The sequence below is a fragment of the Oncorhynchus kisutch genome, linkage group LG11, assembly GCF_002021735.2.
Source record: "Oncorhynchus kisutch isolate 150728-3 linkage group LG11, Okis_V2, whole genome shotgun sequence".
Classification (NCBI taxonomy): domain Eukaryota; kingdom Metazoa; phylum Chordata; class Actinopteri; order Salmoniformes; family Salmonidae; genus Oncorhynchus; species Oncorhynchus kisutch.
In genome coordinates, this window is record NC_034184.2 from 11,938,216 (window position 1) to 11,963,079 (window position 24,864).

At 43.1% G+C, this 24,864-nt stretch overlaps 1 protein-coding gene across 1 annotated transcript; it reads left to right on the top strand.

The window, feature by feature from the left end:
* The first annotated feature begins 1,628 nt into the window (after nt 1-1,628).
* Nucleotides 1,629-23,491, top strand: LOC109898944 (putative neutrophil cytosol factor 1C). Its single transcript, XM_031836448.1, has 8 exons — nt 1,629-1,670; nt 1,993-2,094; nt 15,228-15,300; nt 15,527-15,710; nt 15,956-16,149; nt 16,340-16,470; nt 21,433-21,599; nt 22,102-23,491. The coding sequence occupies exons 1-8, from the start codon at nt 1,629-1,631 to the stop codon at nt 22,856-22,858; spliced, it is 1,650 nt and encodes a 549-aa protein (XP_031692308.1). The 3' UTR covers nt 22,859-23,491.
* Nucleotides 23,492-24,864: the final 1,373 nt, after the last annotated feature.

Here is a 24,864-nt window from a genome sequence, read left to right on the forward strand (position 1 = left end):
AAATATTCTATGAATGACCATATCTAAGTAAACATTTCTAAAAACCTGTTTTTGCTTTGTCATCATGGGATATGTGTGTAGATTGATGAGGAGGGGAAAATAACGTAATACATTTTGAAATAAGGCTGGAAAAAGTGGGGAAAAAATCAGTTGGTCTGAATACTTTCCAAATGCACTGTATATGAACAGATTTTTATATGATTTTAAGTTGCTAAAACACTGTCAGTTTCACTTTAAGTACAGAGGTGAGACAGAGAGGGCAGGGCATGAAATTGCATTATAGGCTACAACAAAAAAGAACAGGGAGCAGCATTACGTGAAGAGGTGATCATCAAGGTTCGGGTCAATTCCATTTCAATCCCAGTCAGTTCAGAAAGCAAATCAAATCAATGGCCTTTGTGGTCCAGTGGTTACAGCTGCTGACCCTGGCAAGCCACACACGTATGCCAGAGTCTGCATTGGGTTTGAATCCAGACCACTGCCCTTTGACTCACCCTCCCCTATCTTTCCAACATTTTACAGTCGGGTTATGTAGTACTATATTGGATCACTCCAATATGGTATCCTTATTGGAGTGATCCTTATTGGAGTGATCCTTATTGGAGTGATCCTTATTGGAGTGATCCTTATTGGAGTGATCCTTATTGGAGTGATCATGTGTGTGAGGTAGAATGCCCTACCCCTTCATGGTGAGGCAGTTTACACTGTTGGCTTAATTCTTTTTCCACAAGAAAAAGCTACAGCCATTCATGTCTCCTCTCCTTCATTCAGATAGTGTATGAGACAAATGCTAATACTGTAGGTCCAGTTCTATATGATCATACAGTATTGCACAATGTATACTATAGACCATTAATATTACACTGTTGGCTTCATTTTCCAGTATTGGGCTGAGTTTATGTTAGCCCAACCATAGTGAGACTGGTGTTATTTTCACACAGTTTCTGGGTTACAATAGTTGTTTTTACACTGTTTTACAGTACAGACAGTAACTATCATAGTTTCCCTTGGAAACTCATATCTCAGCTCTTTACACTGATGGTTTCGGTGTGTAGCTGTGTTTACTATAGTTATGTTTCACTACTTTACAGTACAGACAGTAACTATCATAGTTTCCCTTGGAAACTCATATCTCAGCTCTTTACACTGACAGTTTCGGTGTGTAGCTGTGTTTACTATAGTTATGTTTCACTACTTTACAGTACAGACAGTAACTATCATAGTTTCCCTTGGAAACTCATATCTCAGCTCTTTACACTGACGGTTTCGGTGTGTAGCTGTGTTTACTATAGTTATGTTTCACTACTTTACAGTACAAACAGTAACTATCCCTTCATTGGAAACTGACAGCTTTATGACACTACTGTTTTTTTCACAGTGTGTAGCTGGGTTTACCTTGGTTTCTCTTTTGCACTTCTAACAGTAGACTACATGAAGTAACTATGCTAGTTTCCAGTGACTATCCTAGTTTCCCTTGGAAACTCACTTTTCAGCTATTACACTGCTGTCTTGTACAGTGTGGCAAAATGGCTTAAGGACAACAATGTCAAGGTATTCGAGTTACGGGCCTCACCCTAAACGAGGAGAAGAGTCACCTGATATCCTCACGGAAGGTGACCTACCTCGGGATGTCCATAGACTTGACTCTCATGAAGGCACGGCTCCCTCAGGTGAGAGTAACAAAATCCTATCCTACCTCAACCGTTTCCGGCTCGGTCGAGCCATGTCTGTGTTAGATTGCCAACTGTTACTCTGTTAGCATGGCTCCACTGTTGGTTCCACTGGGCATTCTCCGTCAGACCACTCCAGCCATGGTTCAATTCTGGCGGTCAAAACAACACAGACACTGTCAACTGTTGATGCAAGTCTGAGGATCCTATCAAAGTGGCTATCCCACTCCTTCCTGGTAAAGGGGATGAGCCTGATTAGAGTCCACCATAGAGAGCTGGTGTGCACTGAAGCCTCTCTGACAGGTTGAGGTGCCATGTTCAGTGGCAGCTGGCTGCTGGATTCCCCCCATGGAGTGGTCATCACATCAGTGTGCTGGAGCTCAAAGTGGTTCACCTAGCTCTCCAACACTTCCAGCCCTACCTGGTAGGACAGTATTTCCTGATCCTTTGGCTTGGGAGCTCTTGCCGTGGGCCTAGACCCGCTTGACATCGGGGGGGGGGGGGACTAGAGTCTACACCCTCAGGTGGTGGTAAAGCTTTAGGACAGGGTCAGGAGAGCACAGGTGGATCTGTTTGCATTTCAGGAGAACTCATTTCCCCAGTTGGTTCTCGAAGTTGGACCCTACGGTACTGTTGCGGCAGCTATTTAAGGTGGACAGCCACAACACTACTAATCTGAGGATACTATTGTGTATGTTACCGTGGAAGAGTTTTGAAATCTGTCACACCCCCTTTGAATGGAAAGGTCTAAATGGAATCCTTGGAACATCCCAACTCTGACATCACCCCATTGAAGTAAAAAGTTGAAACGGTTTAATCATCTTTTGTTTTGTCAGAGGAGAATAATATGCACGATTAAAAACAATATGCTACGTATTGTTTTATCTATAAAATGTCTTGAACAAACAATTTGTTTTGAACACTTTACAATTTTGGGGGGGATCCTTCCCGTAAACCTCATTATTTCGAGGTCCACCCCCTAATAATGTGCGAGTGGAGAAGCACTCTCATTTCAATCAACTGCATTCCATCAACTTTCACTCTCCTCGCCGACTCTCCTCAATTACCTTGGACCTTTTTCAAAAGGAGACGAGAGAGGACGGAGGAGAGAGGACACGTGAAGTGAGCAAATTTAATTCATAAAAGGCCTATATCTTCAACAAAGCTAAAAACAAATTGACCCAGTGCAGTCAAAAAACATGATTTTCCTGTGTTTTGCAGTGCATTCGGAAAGTATTCAGACCCCTTGACTTTTTCCACATTTTGTTACTTTACAGCCTTATTCTAAAATGGATTACATTTTAAAAAATCCTCGTCATTCTACACACAATACCCGATAATGACAAAGGGAAAACAGGTTTAGACATATTATTTAAAAGATATACGTTTTTTTATTTAAAAAATTACAAATGTATTAACATTTATTAAACAGAAATAGCTTTTTTACATAAGTGTTATGAGAAATTGAGCTCATGTGCATCCTGTTTCCAATGATCATCCTTGAGATGTTTCTCCAACTTGATTTGAGTCCACCTGTGGTAAATTCAATTGATTGCACATGATTTGGAAAGGCACACACCTGTCTATTTAAAGTCCCACAATATTTTTATATTTAACCAGGCAAGTCAGTTAAGAACAAATTCTTATTTACAATGACTATCTATACCGGCCAAACCTGGGCCAATCGTGCACCGTGCAATCACAGCCAGATCTGATGCAGCCTGGATTTGAACAAGGTACTGCAGTGACACCTCTTACATTGAGATGTGTCTTAGACCACTGCGCCACTCAGGAGCCCAAAACTTGACAGTTTCGTGTCAGAGCAAAAACCAAGCTCCGAAACAGGATTTTGTCGAGGCATACAGTGGGGCAAAAAAGTATTTAGTCAGCCACCAATTGTGCAAGTTCTCCCACTTAAAAAGATGAGAGGCCTGTAATTTTCATCATAGGTACACTTCAACTATGACAGACAAAATGTGGGGGAAAAAATCCAGAAAATCACATTGTAGGACTTTTAATGAATTTAGTTGCAAATTATGGTGGAAAATAAGTATTTGGTCAACTACAAACAAGCAATATTTCTGGCTCACAGACCTGTAACTTCTTCTTGAGGCTCCTCTGTCCTCCACTCGTTGCCTGTATTAATGGCACCTGTTTGAACTTGTTATCAGTAATAAAGACACCTGTCCACAACCTCAAACAGTCACACTCCAAACTCCACTATGGCCAAGACCAAAGAGCTGTCAAAGGACACCAGAAACAAAATTGTAGACCTGCACCAGGCTGGGAAGACTGAATCTGCAATAGGTAAGCAGGTTGGTTTGAAGAAATCAACTGTGGGAGCAATTATTAGGAAATGGAAGACATACAAGACCACTGATAATCTCCCTCGATCTGGGGCTCCACGCAAGATCGCAAGGGGCCAAAATGATCACAAGAACAGTGAGCAAAAATCCCAGAACCACATGGGGGGACCTAGTGAATGACCTGCAGAGAGCTGGGACCAAAGTAACAAAGCCTACCATCAGTAACACACTACGCCGCCAGGGACCCAAATCCTGCAGTGCCAGACGTGTCCCCCTGCTTAAGCCAGTACATGTCCAGACCCGTCTGAAGTTTGCTAGAGAGCATTTGGATGAACCAGAAGAAGATTGGGAGAATGTCATATGCCGGGATCTGCCAGAGCCGCCAGTCAGCCGGAATCTGCCAGAGCCGCCAGTCAGCCGGGATCTGCCAGAGCCGCCAGTCAGCCGGGATCTGCCAGAGCCGCCAGTCAGCTAGGATCCGCCAGTCAGCGGCGGATAGATATGTAGATTGTAGATTGATGGGGTTGTGTTCAGTGTAGTATTCTAGGTAAGTCTATGGTTGCCTAGAGTGGTTCTCAATCAGAGGCAGGTGTTTATCGTTGTCTCTGATTGGGAACCATATTTAGGCAGCCATATTCTTTGGGTATTTCGTGGGTGATTGTTTCCTGTCTCTGTGTTTTGCACCAGTTAGGACTGTTTCGGTTTTTCACGTTTTTCTTCTTTTGTATATGTATTTTGTTCACGTTATCATCTTTATTAAAGATGTTCAACCATAACCACGCTGCATTTTGGTCCTCCTCTCCTTCCCAGGAAGAAAACAGTAACAACAGTCCTGTAAGGCAAAATAAACTATACAGAAAACAAGATCCCACAAAACACAAAAGGAAAATGACAACTTATATATGATCCCCAATCAGAGACAACGATAGACAGCTGCCCCTGATTGGGAACCATACTCAACCAAAAACACAAAGAAATAGAAAACATAGATTTCTTTATTGTTTTGGTTAGGTCAGGGTGTGACATGGGTGATGTATGTGTTTTTGTGTACTGTCTAGGGGTTTTGTAGGTTTATGGGGCCGTTTACTATCTAGGTGTTTATGTATGTCTATGGTTGCCTAGATTGGTTCTCAATTAGAGGCAGCTGTTTATCGTTGTCTCTAATTGGGAACCATCTTTAGGCAGCCATCTTCTTTGGGTATTTCGTGGGTTATTATCTATGTCTATGTCTAGCTGCCTGTGTCTGCACATTTAGATCATATAGCGTCACGTTCGTTTGTTGTTTTGTGAGTTTGTTTCAGTGTTCTTTATTCATTAAATATAGAACATGTATTCATATCACGCTGCGCCTTGGTCTCCTCTTTACGACGAACGTGACACATATCAACACATTCACTGGAGACGAAGGAGTCCCAAAGTGGCTGTAAACAAGTAGCGGTATCATATTTGGTTCCCAATACAAGAAGATTGAATAGATTTACTTACAGTAAAATAAAATATTTATGTTACAACACTATACAGTTTACAGCAAAAGTGGGTGACGAAGTATCCAATGCCAATTTCTTTAATCAAGAGTCAAAATGCACATTATATAATATATAATAATAATAATAATATATATTCCATTTATCAGACGTGTTTATTCAAAGCGACAGTCATGTGTGCATACATTTGATGTATGTGTGGTCCCGGGAATCGAACCCACTACCGTGGTGTTGCAAGCGCCAACCACTTGCCTGATACAGACAAAACCAAAGGCCTGCACACACAGTTTACCTCTTTAGTACTACCGGCCTCATTATGATGTTCTAAAAATAAGATAACAATGCTGGCATAGGCAATTATTTCTATTAAGTAAAGACCATACAACTGTAATATTCTGTATGGCCATGGATACATAGGCTATTGCAGCTTTTTTTCTAGGAGACAACCAGGAAAGGGAAGTGACAGACTCCAGTGACTCATCTCCAAATGAAAGGTAAGGTTCCTGGAACTGACTGAATGAAAGGATAGGTGCTTCACCGATGTGTTACTGGTGTTCGAGAGTGGAATGATAATTCCACGTGCCATGCATCAGCCTTTCTGACAACTTGCTGGTAAAATGTAACAGTCCAAGTGTTATGCCATGCTCTGCTTCCTCCTGAGCTATTGTCTATTGTTGAGCAGAGATGCTGATGCTTGCATAGATAACCTGTCTGGTTGGAACTGGGCAAATACATTATTCAATGTATTATTCACATCCAATGTATGACAAGTTTATACATGAGTCACTTAACTACATAAACCAGGAATAGCTTTAGTCTATTTAAAAAAATGTAGGTACAGTGGGGAGAACAAGTATTTGAGAACCTGCAAAATCGGCAGTGTTTCCTACTTACAAAGCATGTAGAGGTCTGTTATTTTTATCATAGGTACACTTCAACCGTGAGAGACGGAATCTAAAACAAAAATCCCAAAAATCACATTGTATGATTAAGTAATTAATTTGCATTTTATTGCATGACATAAGTATTTGATACATCAGAAAAGCAAAACTTAATATTTGGTACTGTGTTTGCAATTACAGAGATCATACGTTTCCTGTAGTTCTTGACCAGGTTTGCACACACTGCAGCAGGGATTTTGGCTGGCTAGGCCACTCCAGGACCTTGAGATGCTTCTTACGGAGCCACTCCTTAGTTGCCCTGGCTGTGTGTTTCGGGTCGTTGTCATGCTGGAAGGCCCAGCCACGACCCATCTTCAATGCTCTTACTGAGAGAAGGAGGTTGTTGGCCAAGATCTCGCAATACATGGATCCATCCATCCCCTTTGCAGAAAAGCATCCCCAAAGAATGATGTTTCCACCTCCATGCTTCACGGTTGGGATGATGTTCTTGGGGTTGTACTCATCCTTCTTCTTCCTCCAAACACAGCGAGTGTTTAGACCAAAAAGCTCTATTTTTGTCTCCTCAGACCACATGACCTTCTCCCATTCCTCCTCTGGATCATCCAGATGGTCATTGGCAAACTTCAGACGGACCTGGAAATGCGCTGGCTTGAGCAGGGGGACCTTGCGTACTCTGCAGGATTTTAATCCATGATGGCGTAGTGTGTTACTAATCAAATCTAAATCAAATCAAATTTATTTATATAGCCCTTCGTACATCAGCTGATATCTCAAAGTGCTGTACAGAAACCCAGCCTAAAACCCCAAACAGCAAGCAATGCAGGTGTAGAAGCACGGTGGCTAGGAAAAACTCCCTAGAAAGGCCAAAACCTAGGAAGAAACCTAGAGAGGAACCAGGCTATGTGGGGTGGCCAGTCCTCTTCTGGCTGTGCCGGGTGGAGATTATAACAGAAATTGGCCAAGATGTTCAAATGTTCATAAATGACCAGCATGGTCGTATAATAATAAGGCAGAACAGTTGAAACTGGAGCAGCAGCACGGTCAGATGGACTGGGGACAGCAAGGAGTCATCATGTCAGGTAGTCCTGGGGCATGGTCCTAGGGCTCAGGTCCTCCGAGAGAGAGAAAAAAAAGAGAGAATTAGAGAGAGCATATGTGGGGTGGCCAGTCCTCTTCTGTCTGTGCCGGGTGGAGATTATAACAGAACATGGCCAAGATGTTCAAATGTTCATAAATGATCAGCATGTTCGAATAATAAGAAGGCAGAACAGTTGAAACTGGAGCAGCAGCACGGCCAGGTGGACTGGGGACAGCAAGGAGTCATCATTTCAGGTAATCCTGGGGCATGGTCCTAGGGCTCAGGTTCTCTGAGAGGGAGAAGGAGAGAATTAGAGAACGCACACTTAGATTCACACAGGACACCGAATAGGACAGGAGAAGTACTCCAGATATAACAAATTGACCCTAGCCCCCCGACACATAAACTACTGCAGCATAAATACTGGAGGCTGAGACGAGGTGAGATCTTGCATGGAGCCCCAGACCGAGGGTGATTGACCGTCATCTTGAACTTCTTCCATTTTCTAATAATTGCGCCAACAGTTGTTGCCTTCTCACCAAGCTGCTTGCCTATTCTCCTGTAGCCCATCCCAGCCTTGTGCAGGTCTACAATTTTATCCATGATGTCCTTACACAGCTCTCTGGTCTTGGCAATTGTGGAGAGGTTGGAGTCTGTTTGATTGAGTGTGGACAGGTGACGAGTTCAAACAGGTGCAGTTAATACAGGTAATGAGTGGAGAACAGGAGGACTTCTTAAAGAAAAACTAACAGGTCTGTGAGAGCCGGAATTCTTACTGGTTGGTAGGTGATCAAATACGTATGTCATGCAATAAAATGCTAATTAATTACTTAAAAATCATACAATGTGATTTTCTGGATTTTTGTTTTCGATTCCATCTCTCACAGTTATGACAAGTTACGGTATGTCATCAAACTCATATGATATGATATTATGATAAATTACAGGATGTCATCCAACTCATATGATACGATATTATAATAAATGATGGTATGTCATTCAACTCATACGATATTGTAAGACTGGGTAAGAGGTATGATACTTCCTCTAATTCTTATGATATTGTAGCCTACAACTACTATTCAATTCGCAATGTAATGTAACATTTCAAATGCAATGAATGGCGCTGAGGCCAGGTTGCATAGAGAGGAGCTCACTACAACTGCACCACATCTAAATACATCATCTATAGTTTGCGGACAAAAATCCGTGCACAAATGGAGATAGGCTTTAGGTCGCCAGTACTGTTTTGCGCTGGATCGGCACATTTACATTGCGCTTCTAAATGAAATGCCTAAAATAAAACTGTGTATAATAGCATCAATATCACTACTATTTAACCTCTATGAGGTGTGTGCATCAGGCATTAGGCCTACTCATGGAGAAGGCTGGTACTAGTAGATTATTAACCTCTGATGAGCCGTTGAGTCATTTAAAACAAATTCGCATTGGACAATAACAACTGTGTGTGTGTGTGTGTGTGTGTGTGTGTGTGTGTGTGTGTGTGTGTGTGTGTGTGTGTGTGTGTGTGTGTGTGTGTGTGTGTGTTTATTTTTTATTTTTTATTTTTTATTTCACCTTTATTTAACCAGGTAGGCTAGTTGAGAACAAGTTCTCATTTGCAACTGCGACCTGGCCAAGATAAAGCATAGCAGTGTGAGCAGAGTTACACATGGAGTAAACAATTAACAAGTCAATAACACAGTAGAAAACAAAGGGGGAGTCTATATACAATGTGTGCAAAAGGCATGAGGAGGTAGGCAAATAATTACAATTTTGCAGATTAACACTGGAGTGATGAATGATCAGATGGTCATGTACAGGTAGAGATATTGGTGTGCAAAAGAGCAGAAAAGTAAATAAATAAAAACAGTATGGGGATGAGGTAGGTGAAAAAGGGTGGGCTATTTACCAATAGACTATGTACAGCTGCAGCGATCGGTTAGCTGCTCAGATAGCTGATGTTTGAAGTTGGTGAGGGAGATAAAAGTCTCCAACTTCAGCGATTTTTGCAATTCGTTCCAGTCACAGGCAGCAGAGTACTGGAACGAAAGGCGGCCAAATGAGGTGTTGGCTTTAGGGATGATCAGTGAGATACACCTGCTGGAGCGCGTGCTACGGATGGGTGTTGCCATCGTGACCAGTGAGCTGAGATAAGGCGGAGCTTTACCTAGCATGGACTTGTAGATGACCTGGAGCCAGTGGGTCTGGCGACGAATATGTAGCGAGGGCCAGCCGACTAGAGCATACAAGTCGCAGTGGTGGGTGGTATAAGGTGCTTTAGTGACAAAACGGATGGCACTGTGATAGACTGCATCCAGTTTGCTGAGTAGAGTGTTGGAAGCCATTTTGTAGATGACATCGCCGAAGTCGAGGATCGGTAGGATAGTCAGTTTGACTAAGGTAAGCTTGGCGGCGTGAGTGAAGGAGGCTTTGTTGCGGAATAGAAAGCCGACTCTTGATTTGATTTTCGATTGGAGATGTTTGATATGAGTCTGGAAGGAGAGTTTGCAGTCTAGCCAGACACCTAGGTACTTATAGACGTCCACATATTCTAGGTCGGAACCATCCAGGGTGGTGATGCTAGTCGGGCATGCGGATGCAGGCAGCGACCGGTTGAAAAGCATGCATTTGGTTTTACTAGCGTTTAAGAGCAGTTGGAGGCCACGGAAGGAGTGTTGTATGGCATTGAAGCTTGTTTGGAGGTTAGATAGCACAGTGTCCAAAGACGGGCCGAAAGTATATAGAATGGTGTCGTCTGCGTAGAGGTGGATCAGGGAATCGCCCGCAGCAAGAGCAACATCATTGATACACAGAGAAAAGAGTCGGCCCGAGAATTTAACCCTGTGGCACCCCCATAGAGACTGCCAGAGGACCGGACAGCATGCCCTCCGATTTGACACACTGAACTCTGTCTGCAAAGTAATTGGTGAACCAGGCAAGGCAGTCATCCGAAAAACCAAGGCTACTGAGTCTGCCGATAAGAATATGGTGATTGACAGAGTCGAAAGCCTTGGCAAGGTCGATGAAGACGGCTGCACAGTACTGTCTTTTATCGATGGCGGTTATGATATCGTTTAGTACCTTGAGTGTGGCTGAGGTGCACCCATGACCGGCTCGGAAACCAGATTGCACAGCGGAGAAGGTACGGTGGGATTCGAGATGGTCAGTGACCTGTTTGTTGACTTGGCTTTCGAAGACCTTAGATAGGCAGGGCAGGATGACTGCGGCAGCTTTCCAATCCTTGGGGATCTCAGACGAGATGAAAGAGAGGTTGAACAGGCTGGTAATAGGGGTTGCGACAATGGTGGCAGATAGTTTCAGAAATAGAGGGTCCAGATTGTCAAGCCCAGCTGATTTGTACGGGTCCAGGTTTTGCAGCTCTTTCAGAACATCTGCTATCTGGATTTGGGTAAAGGAGAACCTGGAGAGGCTTGGGCGAGGAGCTGCGGGGGGGGGGGAGCTGTTGGCCGAGGTTGAAGTAGCCAGGCGGAAGGCATGGCCAGCCGTTGAGAAATGCTTATTGAAGTTTTCGATAATCATGGATTTATCAGTGGTGACCGTGTTACCTAGCCTCAGTGCAGTGGGCAGCTGGGAGGAGGTGCTCTTGTTCTCCATGGACTTCACAGTGTCCCAGAACTTTTTGGAGTTGGAGCTACAGGATGCAAACTTCTGCCTGAAGAAGCTGGCCTTAGCTTTCCTGACTGACTGCGTGTATTGGTTCCGGACTTCCCTGAACAGTTGCATATCACGGGGACTATTCGATGCTATTGCAGTCCGCCACAGGATGTTTTTGTGCTGGTCGAGGGCAGTCAGGTCTGGGGTGAACCAAGGGCTGTATCTGTTCTTAGTTCTGCATTTTTTGAACGGAGCATGCTTATCTAAAATGGTGAGGAAGTTACTTTTAAAGAATGACCAGGCATCCTCAACTGACGGGATGAGGTCAATGTCCTTCCAGGATACCCGGGCCAGGTCGATTAGAAAGGCCTGCTCACAGAAGTGTTTTAGGGAGCGTTTGACAGTGATGAGGGGTGGTCGTTTGACTGCGGCTCCGTAGCGGATACAGGCAATGAGGCAGTGATCGCTGAGATCCTGGTTGAAGACAGCGGAGGTGTATTTGGAGGGCCAGTTGGTCAGGAAGACGTCTATGAGGGTGCCCTTGTTTACAGAGTTAGGGTTGTACCTGGTGGGTTCCTTGATGATTTGTGTGAGATTGAGGGCATCTAGCTTAGATTGTAGGACTGGCGGGGTGTTAAGCATATCCCAGTTTAGGTCACCTAACAGAACAAACTCTGAAGCTAGATGGGGGGCGATCAATTCACAAATGGTGTCCAGGGCACAGCTGGGAGCTGAGGGGGGTCGGTAGCAGGCGGCAACCGTTAGAGACTTATTTCTGGAGAGAGTAATTTTCAAAATTAGTAGTTCGAACTGTTTGGGTATGGACCTGGAAAGTATGACATTACTTTGCAGGCTATCTCTGCAGTAAACTGCAACTCCTCCCCCTTTGGCAGTTCTATCTTGACGGAAGATGTTATAGTTGGGTATGGAAATCTCTGAATTTTTGGTGGCCTTCCTGAGCCAGGATTCAGACACAGCAAGGACATCAGGGTTAGCAGAGTGTGCTAAAGCAGTGAGTAAGACAAACTTAGGGAGGAGGCTTCTGATGTTGACATGCATGAAACCAAGGCTTTTTCGATCACAGAAGTCAACAAATGAGGGTGCCTGGGGACATGCAGGGCCTGGGTTTACCTCCACATCACCCGCGGAACAGAGAAGGAGTAGTATGAGGGTGCGGCTAAAGGCTATCAAAACTGGTCGCCTAGAGCGTTGGGGACAGAGAATAAGAGGAGCAGGTTTCTGGGCATGGTAGAATATATTCAGGGCATAATGCGCAGACAGGGGTATGGTGGGGTGCGGGTACAGCGGAGGTAAGCCCAGGCACTGGGTGATGATGAGAGAAGTTGTATCTCTGGACATGCTGGTAGTGATGGGTGAGGTCACCGCATGTGTGGGAGGTGGGACAAAGGAGTTATCAGGGGTATGAAGAGTGGAACTAGGGGCTCCATTGTGAACTAAAACAATGATAACTAACCTGAACAACAGTATACAAGGCATATTGACATTTGAGAGAGACATACAGCGAGGCATACAGTAATCACAGGTGTTGAATTGGGAAAGCTAGCTAAAACAGTAGGTGAGACAACAGCTAATCAGCTAGCACAACAACAGCAGGTAAAATGGCGTAGACTAGGCAACGGGGCCAACAGATAAAACAAACAAGCAGAATGGAGTACCGTGATTAATGGACAGTCCAGCGTGCATCAGCTATGTAGCCAAGAGATCAGTGTCCAGGGGGCAGCGGTGGATGGGGCAGGGAAGCTGGACTGGCGAGTGTTATCCAGGTAAAAAAAACTAACAATGACTAAATAGCTTGTAGCTAGTTAGCTGGTTAGCTTCTGGAGGTTCTTGAGTGTGTTCTAAAAATGTAAAAAAATAATAGCGATTCCGTATCACATTGGGTGAGGCAGGTTTCCGGAAGGTATAAACAAATTAAAAGTCAAAAGAGATAGAAAGTAAATATGGGTCCGGTGAGCGTTTGGGACGCGGCGATTCAGGCGGTTAGCAGGCCTGTGCAAACAAGCTAACAGTTTGTAGACCTGGGCTAGACAAGGTAGCAGTTAGCGGACCGGAGCTGGACAAGCTAGCAGTTAGCAGGCCGAAATAGCAAGCAGGAAGATAGCGAGGGCTAAAGAGTTAGCCTTTGGGGGACGTCGCGATGGGGTGAGTCTGTTTATTCCTCTTCATGCGGTGACATCGATAGACCGGTCGTGGGCCTGGGTATTGTAGCTCAGGAGTATGCTACGGTGGTAGCGCAGGCCGGGCTAGCTTCAAGCTAAGTGGGTGGAAACGCTAGCCAGGAGTAATCATCAGGGGTTGCGGTTAAGCTAGATAGCTAGTTGTGAAGATCCAGCTGAAAAATCCAGCTGAAAAATGTTCCGTTTGCGGTGGGAATCCGGGGATGAATCCGGGGATGAAAAATAAATAGGTCCGTTATGCTCTGGTTAGAGTCGCGTTGTTCGAACTGGCGAGAGCTTTCCGAACTACAGGTTAGCTGATGACCGGTTAGCTGAAGACCGCTAGCATAGCTGGTGGTTAGCTGGCTAGCTTCAGTTGAGGGGTTCCGAAGTAAATATAAATACTTTAGGAAAAATAGCTACATTGGGTGAGGCGGGTAGCAGGAGAGTATTTGGAAGCTTAGGTTTAGCAAAATGTTTTTAAAGGGATAGCTATGTAAAAAATGAAAAATATGTAAAAAACGAAATATACAGGGACACGACACGACACGACGACTTACTGCTACGCCATCTTGGAAATCATGAGTGTGTGTGTGTGTGTGTGTGTGTGTGTGTGTGTGTGTGTGTGTGTGTGTGTGTGTGTGTGTGTGTGTGTGTGTGTGTAATTGCATGCACACACACAGGTAATAGCAGCCAAAAACAGGTTTAATGTCAACAACGTGATTCATCATCCCATCCTATTCACACAACAGGTTCTCGACACTGTCTATGTTGCTACCTACTGTGCTTCTTCAGTGCCACAAACACCTAGCAGGTATTAACTAACACTCTCTGAAGGTATCTTGCCAGCTAGGTGTAAGGTAGAATTAATTCACATTTTGCAAGTTCGTAGTAGGCTACTTGGTATGCCTACAATCATCGGATAAGTAAATGTAAGCCTGGTGCCTACCCATGACCAAACCATTTAACTTGGTAAATTACTATCCACTGTTTCTTTTGTAATTGATTGTTGTTGTTGGTGGAATGGATGGATGAATTGACCAATAAAAAAAAAATCAATTGAAAGCGACAAGAAATTTATTCGCTTTAGCCCACAGCCCACAGCCAGGTAAAAAGCAACAAGTGACGATATAGTTGCATAAGTGCCTACCGACTCCGCCTCTTCTCCTAAAGTATAAATTGTACTAAACTAGTCGAGCAGATAGAGATGAAAGCAAGAGGCTTGAGAGAAAGAGTAGATCATCAACTCAAAATTAGATTAGAATAAACTCAGACATGGGAGACCAGATGCGCTATGCCACTAGTGCCCAGATTATTGGAGTGATATATAGAGAGGCATTTCAAGTCAAGGTAAACCACTATAGAAATGAATAAGTGTAGAGTGTGTGTGTGTGTATTCCATTTTTGTGTATATAAATTGGTCAATTAAATTTTTTTCCTAATCTGTTAAATTTTTGGTTTTCTAAAATAATATAATTTCGAGTTTTCTACAGATGTTTATGATCTCCATACTGTGGTCTGATGAGAGTGAAATAATTGTCTACAGATCATTCCTAGATTTGAAGGAGTTTCATGTAAGTTTTAAATTGAACTTTTTTACCTTTATTTAACTAGGCAAGTCAGTTAATTAAGAACAAATTCTTATTTTCAATGACGGCCTAGGAACAGTGGGTAAACTGCATGTTCAGGGGCAGAACAACAGATTTGTACCTTGTCAGCTCGGGGGTTTGAACTCTCTAACCAATTCTCTAACCACTAGGCTACCTAGCCTACATCAATACATGAGTGTCAATTAGCCTACCGGTTAAGGTCCTTGGGCCAGTAGGTGAAAAATATGTAGACATGCCCTTGAGCAGGCACTCAACCCTAATTGTTCCTGTAAGTTGCTCTGGATAAGAGTGTCTGCTAAATGACAAAATAAATGTAACAATTAAAAGTGATTGATACATCTTTATCAGAGGATAAGTGATATCCCTCCTCTTATTTCAACAGAGACAATTGAAGAAGAGGTTTTTCCTTGAGAATCCTTTCCGCAAGAGAGACAGAGTGATTCCCAAATTCAGAGGTAAGTCAACAACCTCAGTCTCATCTTTGCCTCACAATCTACTCCCAAACTATTTAAACTCTGCTTTGTCACTTTGCTATCTCACTTCCTCATCACATTCATGTTGTTCTTCTTCCTACCTCAATGAAAAAGTTAAACCTCAACAATTCAAAAAGAGGGAATACATTTTTCTTTCTTTCACTGCGAATAGTGAGTTCGGATCTTACTAATTGTTGTTTTCTCTCAGCCACAGCTATGAGGAGAAAGATCCAGGAGAAGGGTCCTTGTTGGTTGATGCGTCGGATGAACTTACTGGAGAACTACTGCAGCGACCTGCTCAGGTGTGACCCCTCCGTGACCCGCAGTTCAGAGGTCACTCGGTTCTTCATGCCCAAAGACCACGACCTGCAGGCAGACTTCACCAAGAACAGGTAAACACATACAAACATTCCTCGTTTCAGCCTCTTTTTTAAAAATATATATTTTTATTGTTTCAGCATTCTTATTTCACTACACTAATAATTAAATCGTAGATTAACGTACTGGATGAGAGCAGCTACTTACTACATGGCAACAATCTTTTATGAGCCTAGCACTCTGGTCTTCTCATGTAAACTTAAAGAAAACGTCCAGCAGGTACTGTATGTTATCGGCAGCATTTGTCCCCTCTCCACAGCATCATGATGCTGCCATCGAAGGAGGGTGTGGGGAACATGAGCGGGCAGCGTCTGAGCATGGGCAATAGGACACACGCCTTTGTTAGCCAGTCTTACCGCTGTGTGGGGCCCTACAACACCAAGGACACTAAGAACAGGCCCTTTAAAGTGGCCTTGGATGAGAGGCTGGACGTGCTCATCAAAGACCCGGCAGGTTAGATTCCTCCTTAATATAGTTTACTTTTATTTAACTGTATTTAAACGTAGGTTAGCCCACATTTAATTTATCCTTACACTGTTAACCTGGGATAGGCTCCACTGTCAAGCTTTGTGTGGAGAAACATGGACATGAAGACTAGTCTAATTAAGACTTCCTCTGTCTCGATCTGTGTGTGTTCATTCAGGCTGGTGGTTGGTGGAGAACGAGGATAAACAGTTGGCCTGGTTCCCTGCTCCCTACCTGGAGATGTGTGAGGCAGAGGAGGATGAAGATGAAATGAATGGAATTCCCTTGGGGGGTGAGATACTTCATACGGTATATTAATGCATATCCTTTCCACAGTCCAAACGTGATCACAGTTTGTTTAATATACTAGGCCTACTATGGATTGCAGTTGGCGCATGGTGAAACCATAGTAGTTTGAACATTCCACAGCCAGCCAAACACCAGGGGGCAGTCCTGAGCTAGATAAAACACCCTCATCCCAACAAAGTAGAGAATGACAGATTGAGAATGTATTACAGATTACAATATGGCAATAAAAGATGTTCTGTCATGGTTTTGAGATTTGTCAGAATCCATTATCTACAGTGCCATCAGAATATTTTCACAACTTTGTCTTATTTCACATTTTGTTCTGTTTGGGGCAGTAGATATCCTAGTGGTTAGTGTTTGGCCAGTAACAGAAAGGTCGCTGGATCAAGTCCCTGAGCTGACAAGGTGAAAGTCTGTCCTTCTGCCCCTGAAAAAGGCAGTTAACCCACTGTAGGCTGTCATTGTAAATAAGAATTTGTTCTTAACTGACCTGCCTAGTTAAAAATTTAATAGATTTTTCTCACCCATTTACACACAGTACCCCATACTGACAAAGTGAAAACATATACAGTACCAGTCAAAAGTTCTCTCAACCGGCTTCATGAGGTAGTCACCTGGAATGCATTTAAATTGACAGGTGTGCCTTATTAAAAGTTCATTTGTGGCATTTTTTCCCTCGTTAATAAATCCTGTTAAGCCTACCCCCTACTTTTTCCAACATTCTGTTAAAAATCGCGCAACATTTCAGCGTCCTGCTACTCATGCCAGGAATATAGTATATGCATATGATTAGTATGTGTGGATAGAAAACACTCTGGCGTTTCTAAAACTGGTTAAATCACGGCTGTGACTATAACAGAGTGTGTGTTTCATCGAAAAGCGCAAGAAAAACTGATCACTGAAAACTGGAAAAAATATCAATGCGCCACTTGCATGTATTGTCTATGGGACACCAAATTAAATGGGGCTGAGATTGCAAGTCCTACAGCTTCCACACGATGTCGCCAGTCTTGTGAATTGCCTGGGGGTTGTTTCTTGGTCAAACGAAGAAGAGAGACCCCTTTCCATCCGGTCTCCGACAGGAAGTTTTGGAAGAGAGATTTCCGAACATGAGTTGAAGACGTGGAGCTATTGAATACACATCGCCCCGTGATCAATTTGATAGATTATTAACGTTTACTAATACCTAAAGTTGGATTACAAAAGTATTTCGAAGTGTTTTGTGAAAGTTTATCGTCGACTTTTTTTATTTTAAAAAATGACGTTGCGTTTTGAAACAGTGTTTTTTTCTGGATCACACAGTTTTCATAGATCGATATTTAGGGTATATATGGGCCGATTTAATTGAAAAAAAGACCCAATAGTGATGTTTATGGGACATATAGGAGTGCCAACAAAGAAGCTCGTCAAAGGTAATGAATGTTTTATATTTTATTTCTGCTATTTGTGTAGCGCCGGCTACGCTAATTCTTTTGTTTACGTCGCCTTCAGGTGTTTCGGGGTGTTGCATGCTATCAGATAATAGCTTCTCATGCTTTCGCCGAAAAGCATTTTAAAAATCTGACTTGTTGGCTAGATTCACAACGAGTGTAGCTTTAATTCAGTACCCTGCATGTGTGTTTTAATGAACGTTTGAGTTTTAATGAGTGCTATTAGCATTTGGCGTAGTGCATTTGCATTTCCAGATGGCTGGGTGGGATGATAGTTCTCCCTGTGACGCACTTAGGCATAGTGGGTGTGGAGTCAGGAGCATGAGGCAGAAGGTACAGAACAATACTTTAATCTCCGGCACAGAGAAAATAGCGCAGGCCAATACAGGGCACACATAAACGACCGGCCCAAAACCAGGACCTAACCAGTCCGGAGGAAAAACAAAACTGAAACGCACTGCCACACACAAACACAGAGGGAAAAATAAAACTGTACAAAGAGGCCTTACCTAGGGCCGACTACTGCCCCCTCTGGAGGAATTGCGTGCCCATAGTAAACAGAAAAAAAATCTGTTAAAAATTGCTAATATATGCATATAATAATTATTATTGAATAGAAAACACTCTAAAGCTTCTAAAACCATTCACATTATGTCTGTATGTAAAGCAGAACTCTCAGGGCAGCCATTCTACCAAACTCTCTCTTGCCTTCATGAAAGTTGGACCAACTTTGACGTCATCGCCCCCACCCTTCCTAACCAGCTACAGACCTGGGAACAGTTCCTATCTCTTCAGCGCGGTGTCCTCTTTCAGTGGGGCCTCTCTTTGTGAGAATCGCGTGCGCCCTCGAGTTTTGGCGGGCTGAAACCTCCGGGTCAAGCGAAAATACATGTACTTTCATGCGCACGTCTGGTCCGTAGCTCTCTTTCTTCCAGGATTGCCCAAACGATTTCGGTTTGTCTGTTCGGGCTAAGGTTTGTTTTGCATGTTTAGAACATGTTTAAGCTTGATTCTGCACTTAGTTTGACCAGTTTAGTCGACATATAATATGTACTTTTGAAGTTTAGATGCGCATCGACTAGAATTTTGGCTGCATTTCAACCGGATTTTGTCGCGTTTGGTAACCTAAAGACACAGACTTGAAAACCAAACGCAGTTTTTTGTAAGTATAACTCCTTCCACGTCTTCTGATCGAAGAACATCAAAGGTAAGGGAATATTTATGTGTTAATTATGGGTTTCTGTGGACTCCGAGATAGAGGAGACATAATGCTAATTTCTGAGCGCCGTCTCATATTATAGCCCAGTGAACGAATTCTGTAACGTTAAAAATAAATGTAACACAGCGGTTGCATTAAGAAGAAGTGTATCTTTCTATCTATATGTAGAACATGTATATTTAGTCAAAGTTTATGATGTGTATTGCTTGTTATCTGACGTTAGCTCCGGCAGATATCATCATTTCTCCAGACATTTGAGTAGCATTTTGTGAACATGCCGTCATTGTAAACAGAGATTTATGGATATAAATAGCATATTATTGAAAAAAACATAAATGTACTGTGTAACGTCCTATTACTGTCATCTGATGAAGATTTTCAAAAGGTTAGTGAATAATTTTTCTTTTAATCCTGCGTTTGTTGATTGCATTTTTTGGCTATGCAAATTAGCTGTGTCTTTGGTGGTGGTTTGACATAAATATGTGCTATGTTTTCGCCGTAAAACATTTTAGAAATCTGACTTGCTGGCTAGATGAACAAGGTGTTTATCTTTCATTTGAGCTATTGGACTTGTTAATGTGTGGAGGTTAAATATTTCTAAGAATATTTTTGCGTTCCGTGCGCCACCGTTCCAGCTGAACGTGGGAGGGGTCGTTCCCAAAAGGGAACACTAAACCGAAATAGCCCAACTTAAAACATAAACAAGAAACAGGTGTAACCAATAAGACAAACCCAACAGAAAAGGGAAAAGGGATCGGTGGCAGCTAGTAGACCGGTGACGACGACCGCCGAGCGCCGCCCGAACAGGAAGAGGAGCCACCTTCGGTGGGAGTCGTGACACTCCCCAGGTTCTGCAAAGTGTCTAAGACATCCTGTAACTCATAAAGCCTCCCCTGTTCCCCTTCCATGACTTTCCCTGGCAACAACATTTTAATTCATCTATCCTCCCCCTGACAGCAGCAACCATCTTGTCAGCAATTGAAAGCTCAGAAGTGGGTTTGATCAAAACCTGACCTTTCATCACAAGTATTGAGTCATAACAAGGTGAACGAGTCCAAGCATCTTCTGACAGGTGGCTGTTTTCATCATCCCTGCGGCAGCCTTGTGTTCTCAGAAAACCAGTTGTATTTCTCAGAACCTCAGACAGCCACGGTGGGGCCCAGACAGGAGGAGTATGACCGTAGGTGGTTTCCGCCTTCTGATAGTGTCGGAAGGGCACAACACTCAAAACAGGTGTTAACACACACAGAGGTCTCCTAAGAGGAGACCTTACAGTTTACAGTTTATCATAACACAATTTATTAACCCTTTAAAAGGTATGAGGCCTTGGTTTAACCCCTTCAACCCCAATAGGAAGAAGAGATTTGCTTGGGCCAAGAAACTTGAGCAATGGACATTAGACCGGTGGAAATCTGTCCTTAGGTCTGATGAGTCAAAATATGAGATTTTTGGTTCCAACTGCCATGTCTTTTGAGACACAGAGTAGGTGAATGGATGATCTCTGCATGTGTGGTTCCTACTGTGAAGCATGGAGGAGGAGGTGTGATGGTGTGGGGGTGCTATTGCTGGTGACACTGTCAGTGATTTATTTAGAATTCAAGATACACTTAACGAGCATTGCTACCACAGCATTCTGCAGTGATACTCCATCCCATCTGGTTTGCGCTTAGTGGGACTATCATTCCTTTTCAACAGGACAATGACCCAACACACCTCCAGGCTGTGTAAGGACTATTTGACCAAGACAGAGAGTAATGGAGTGTTGCATCAGATGACCTGGCCTTCACAATCACCCGACCTTAACTCAATTGAGATGTTTTGGGATGAGTTGGACTGCAGAGAGAAGGAAAAGCAGCCAACAAGTACTCAGCATATGTGGGAACTCCTTCAAGACTGTTGAAAAGCATTCCAGGTGAAGCTGGTTGAGACAATGCCAAGAATGTGCAAAGCTGTCATCAATGCAAAGGGTGGCTACTTTGAAGACTCTAAAATATAAACACTTTTTTGGTTACTACATGATTCCATATGTGTTATTTCATAGTTTTGATGTCTTTGACTGGCACTGTATATATTTTTTTTTTGCTTGAAAATGAAATATAGAAATATCTAATTTACATGATTATTCACACCCCTGAAACAGTACTTTGTTGAAGCACCTTTTGTGGCGATTACAGCTGTGAGTCTTTCTTGTTAAGTCTCTAAGAGCTTTTCACTTTTATTCTGAAAAACTTATGTGAAAAAAGTAAAGGGTTGTGAATACTTCTAAAGGCACTGTATAAATTCCTAGAATGACTACTGCTGATGGTGTTGTAGAACGGAATCCCTTTTGTTGTTTTAACAAGCTTCCTGGTTTGTCCCTCAGGAACTCTCTACTGTGCTGTGAGGAGTTACTCCACTAACAATAATGACGAGGTGCCTGTTCCTATTGGCTCTGTGGTAGAGGTGCTGAGGAAATCAGATGACGGATGGTGGTTCATCGGGTATGTCAACATGTAACCTGACTATCAGTCTGCCTGTCTGCCTCTCAGAATGCTACACAGACAAAGCAACCAAAACTGCATTTACTTGTCTGGTCTGTGATACAAGGCAACGCAACCAATGTACAACCTCTCATTTTCTTGGCTACAATAGTGTGACAGCAAGTATGTGGGAGGAACGTTTGAATGTATTGTCACTCCAAAAGTGATTATAGTTTATGTGAACAGGGAGCGCCTACTTGGCTGGCCACCAAAAGTTAATACCTGAAATAAAATGTCATAGTGACATCCCATGGTTTTCTTACAGTGTTATTTGGTAACGAACAACAGTGAAGAGAGAAGGGATGACCAATCACCTGTTAGTGCTTCCTTTTGATAAATGATGGTGACGAACGGCACCACTTCAATATTCTGTTAAGCAAAGACATGAAAGTCATGACCTCAAGATGTCCTGTAAAAAAAACAACTATTCGAACTCTGAGTGATGCAGCTCTTTTCTCTCCAGGTATAATGGAAGGATGGGCTATGTTCCCTCCATGTACCTGCAGCCCTACAACAACCCACGTGCTGGCCTCCACACCCTGCAGAGGAAGCTGCACAGCTCCTCTCTCAATCTGGCAACCCACATGAACAGCTCTACTCTCAACCTGGCATCAAGTGGTGGAAGCCAATCTAGCAACCGCTACCCAGCCACCCTGTATGAGGAGACAGAGCTTAAGGAGCATACTACCCAGCCCAGGGGTAATCCGTACCGGGCTCCCCATCTCCAAAAGACCCGCTCTCTGGAGCTCCTGTCTGAGACCCGTCTCGGCATGGCCGTCCCTCCATCCCAAAGAGAGAGAGAAGACCTGGAGTCAAAGCCGAATCCGGCAATCCGCAAGAGCACCATCAGCGGGAAAGAGTCCTCCATCTCTGACTTCAGCTCGTCAGGCATTGAATCTCTGGGCCGGAGTGTCAGGGCATATTCCTCCGGTGAGGAGGACCCCCTAAGCCCCCCACACAGCCCCAAGTCCTCACCCGAGCCAGGGGAGAGGAATAGTGGCCGCAGCCGCCCAGATGAGAGCCTCTCCTCCAGCTCCAGGCCTGAGGCTGGATCCTGTAAGATGCCCACCGCTGCCCCAATGGTGCCCACGCGACCCAGAGCCCATGAGATCCTGACTCGGTGTACCACTATTACCCGCAAGGCTGCCCTGGCCTCCAGGGGGGAGTTATCCCTGCAGGACCCCATCCAGACCCACAAGAAAGGTTGGCAGCAGTGGTAGGGGAAGTGGGAGACAGGGTCACGGGGAGCCGTGGGGAGTGCTGGTTTTGGGGTTGGGTTTAAACTCGTCTCTCGTGGTCGACTTTACATGTAGCGCAATACTTGAGAGAATGGCTCATGAGATTATGGTTAAATTAGCATAAGAACGCCTATGTTGTATGCTACACTAACTATGACTCCATCCAACAATTTTTATGTGAGTAATGTACCTATCAAATAAAAAACTCTTGACAGGCCTTTTATCCATAATCAGAGTTAAGATGGGAAGGAAACACATTGTTCTTTATTCAGTAACTTAAAAGTTATGTGAGAAAGTACTTTTTCAGATGTGTAAAGTCTCATACGCTTTAGATCTACCCCTTTGTAGTTCACCAATGACTGGTTTGTTTGTAGCTGACCAATGACTGGTTTGTTTGTAGTTGACCAATGACTGGTTTGTTTGTAGTTCACCAATGACTGGTTTGTTTGTAGTTGACCAATGACTGGTTTGTTTGTTGTAGCCTACATTTCATTCTATTGGTGTCTGAAGTCACTGTTATTCCATACTGGAATTTTACTGTAACTATTTACCATTACTGTCTGTATGCCTTATATGCATGTCTAACTAATATAGTGTGCATTAAACAATATCCTATACACTGAATTCAATGTATTCATCTTTCCAAGTCGTATTTTCTACTGTGGTCACGTGTTTCTTCCGTTTATATTGTCAGCTCAGAATCCACTACCTCGCAAGCAAACTGAACATCTTATTAAAAACATCCCTCCAACACACACACAATCCACCCGTTGCCTGCGAAGACATCAGGTGAACAGATACCCATGGTATTTAAGAAAACACTAGAAGTGATTGAGGAGCTGAGATTATGATTCAAATGGTTCATTACACTGTTTTTCTTGTTACTTTTATCTTTCTAAATGAGTTCAATTCCATTCATTTCAAAGGCGAGGTGACTTAAACTGCAAAATGAATGAAGTGAAGAACAAGCATTGTGTGAAAGCATTCGTGGGGATTGCCTTGACACTGTTAGACGTTGTAATCTGAGATTGTCGATTTGCTTCTGATTGAGGTGAGAGTAAAAGCATATCATGTAACATGGTTTCTTATGTTCTCTAACAGTCAGTTAGAAAGACAGATGAACGAACATTGAAAAATGAAGCTCTTGTCACTCTGTCATCGCCTTGCCATGGACACTGTTAGATGAAAAATGTGTTTCTCAATTTGTTGCTGTTGGCAGCAATTTCTCTATGTGTATGTCGAGAAAAGGCTTTTGTAAACATGACTCATGCTACGGACAAAGGGATTCACTTCTTATCACATCTTAAAAATAACTTAACCGTATCATATTCAATATCAATCTTTATGGACAATATATGTTTTGCTTTTCAGCACTTATTATTTAAATAAACAAGATATTCTGATCATTTCCCTCTGAGAAAAGGAATAGTGGACTAACAGTAGCAATCCATTCCTTATCACAACAAGATGAAACTAGCCTACTGCATCTAGATTAAATCTGTCAATCAAACAAAAAAGGAAATATATATAAAAGAGAAGAATGTGGAGTTTCCAAATCATTACATGAATTGAGGTTCTCTGATTTCATCTATAACTTCCACTATTACTTCTGGACTTGTGCACGTGACATTAAAACTTGAAACTAAAGCAAACCAACAGTGTACTTTTAGGAGTGGCATTTACAGTCAGGAACAAAGTGTTACTTGTGTTGACATTATGACTTTTATCCCAACACAAGCGGGAAGGACACTGATTAAACACGTAACCGCTGGATAGAGTAGCTGAACTGACACAGTGCCATTCTTGCTTATTACACACAAGTGTTGCTAAAAGAGTGACGGCTTATTGGGAAAATGAATTAATATTCATGAAAGGTCAAAGCAAAGACAAGGCAATGTGCCTAATGGGAATTGCTTAGGGATCAATGATTTACTGGTGGGAATGCTTTTAAATGAAGGTTAATACTGTAAGAAAGGAAATAAAGACTG

Excerpts from the sequence above, each read along its gene's own strand:
- LOC109898944 (XM_031836448.1), top strand. The coding sequence starts at position 1,629 with ATGTCCATAGACTTGACTCTCATGAAGGCACGGCTCCCTCAG. Across the intron at positions 15,711-15,955 it reads GCAGACTTCACCAAGAACAG|CATCATGATGCTGCCATCGA; the intron begins GTAAACACATAC and ends CCCTCTCCACAG. Across the intron at positions 16,471-21,432 it reads GGGGTGAGATACTTCATACG|AACGGAATCCCTTTTGTTGT; the intron begins GTATATTAATGC and ends ATGGTGTTGTAG.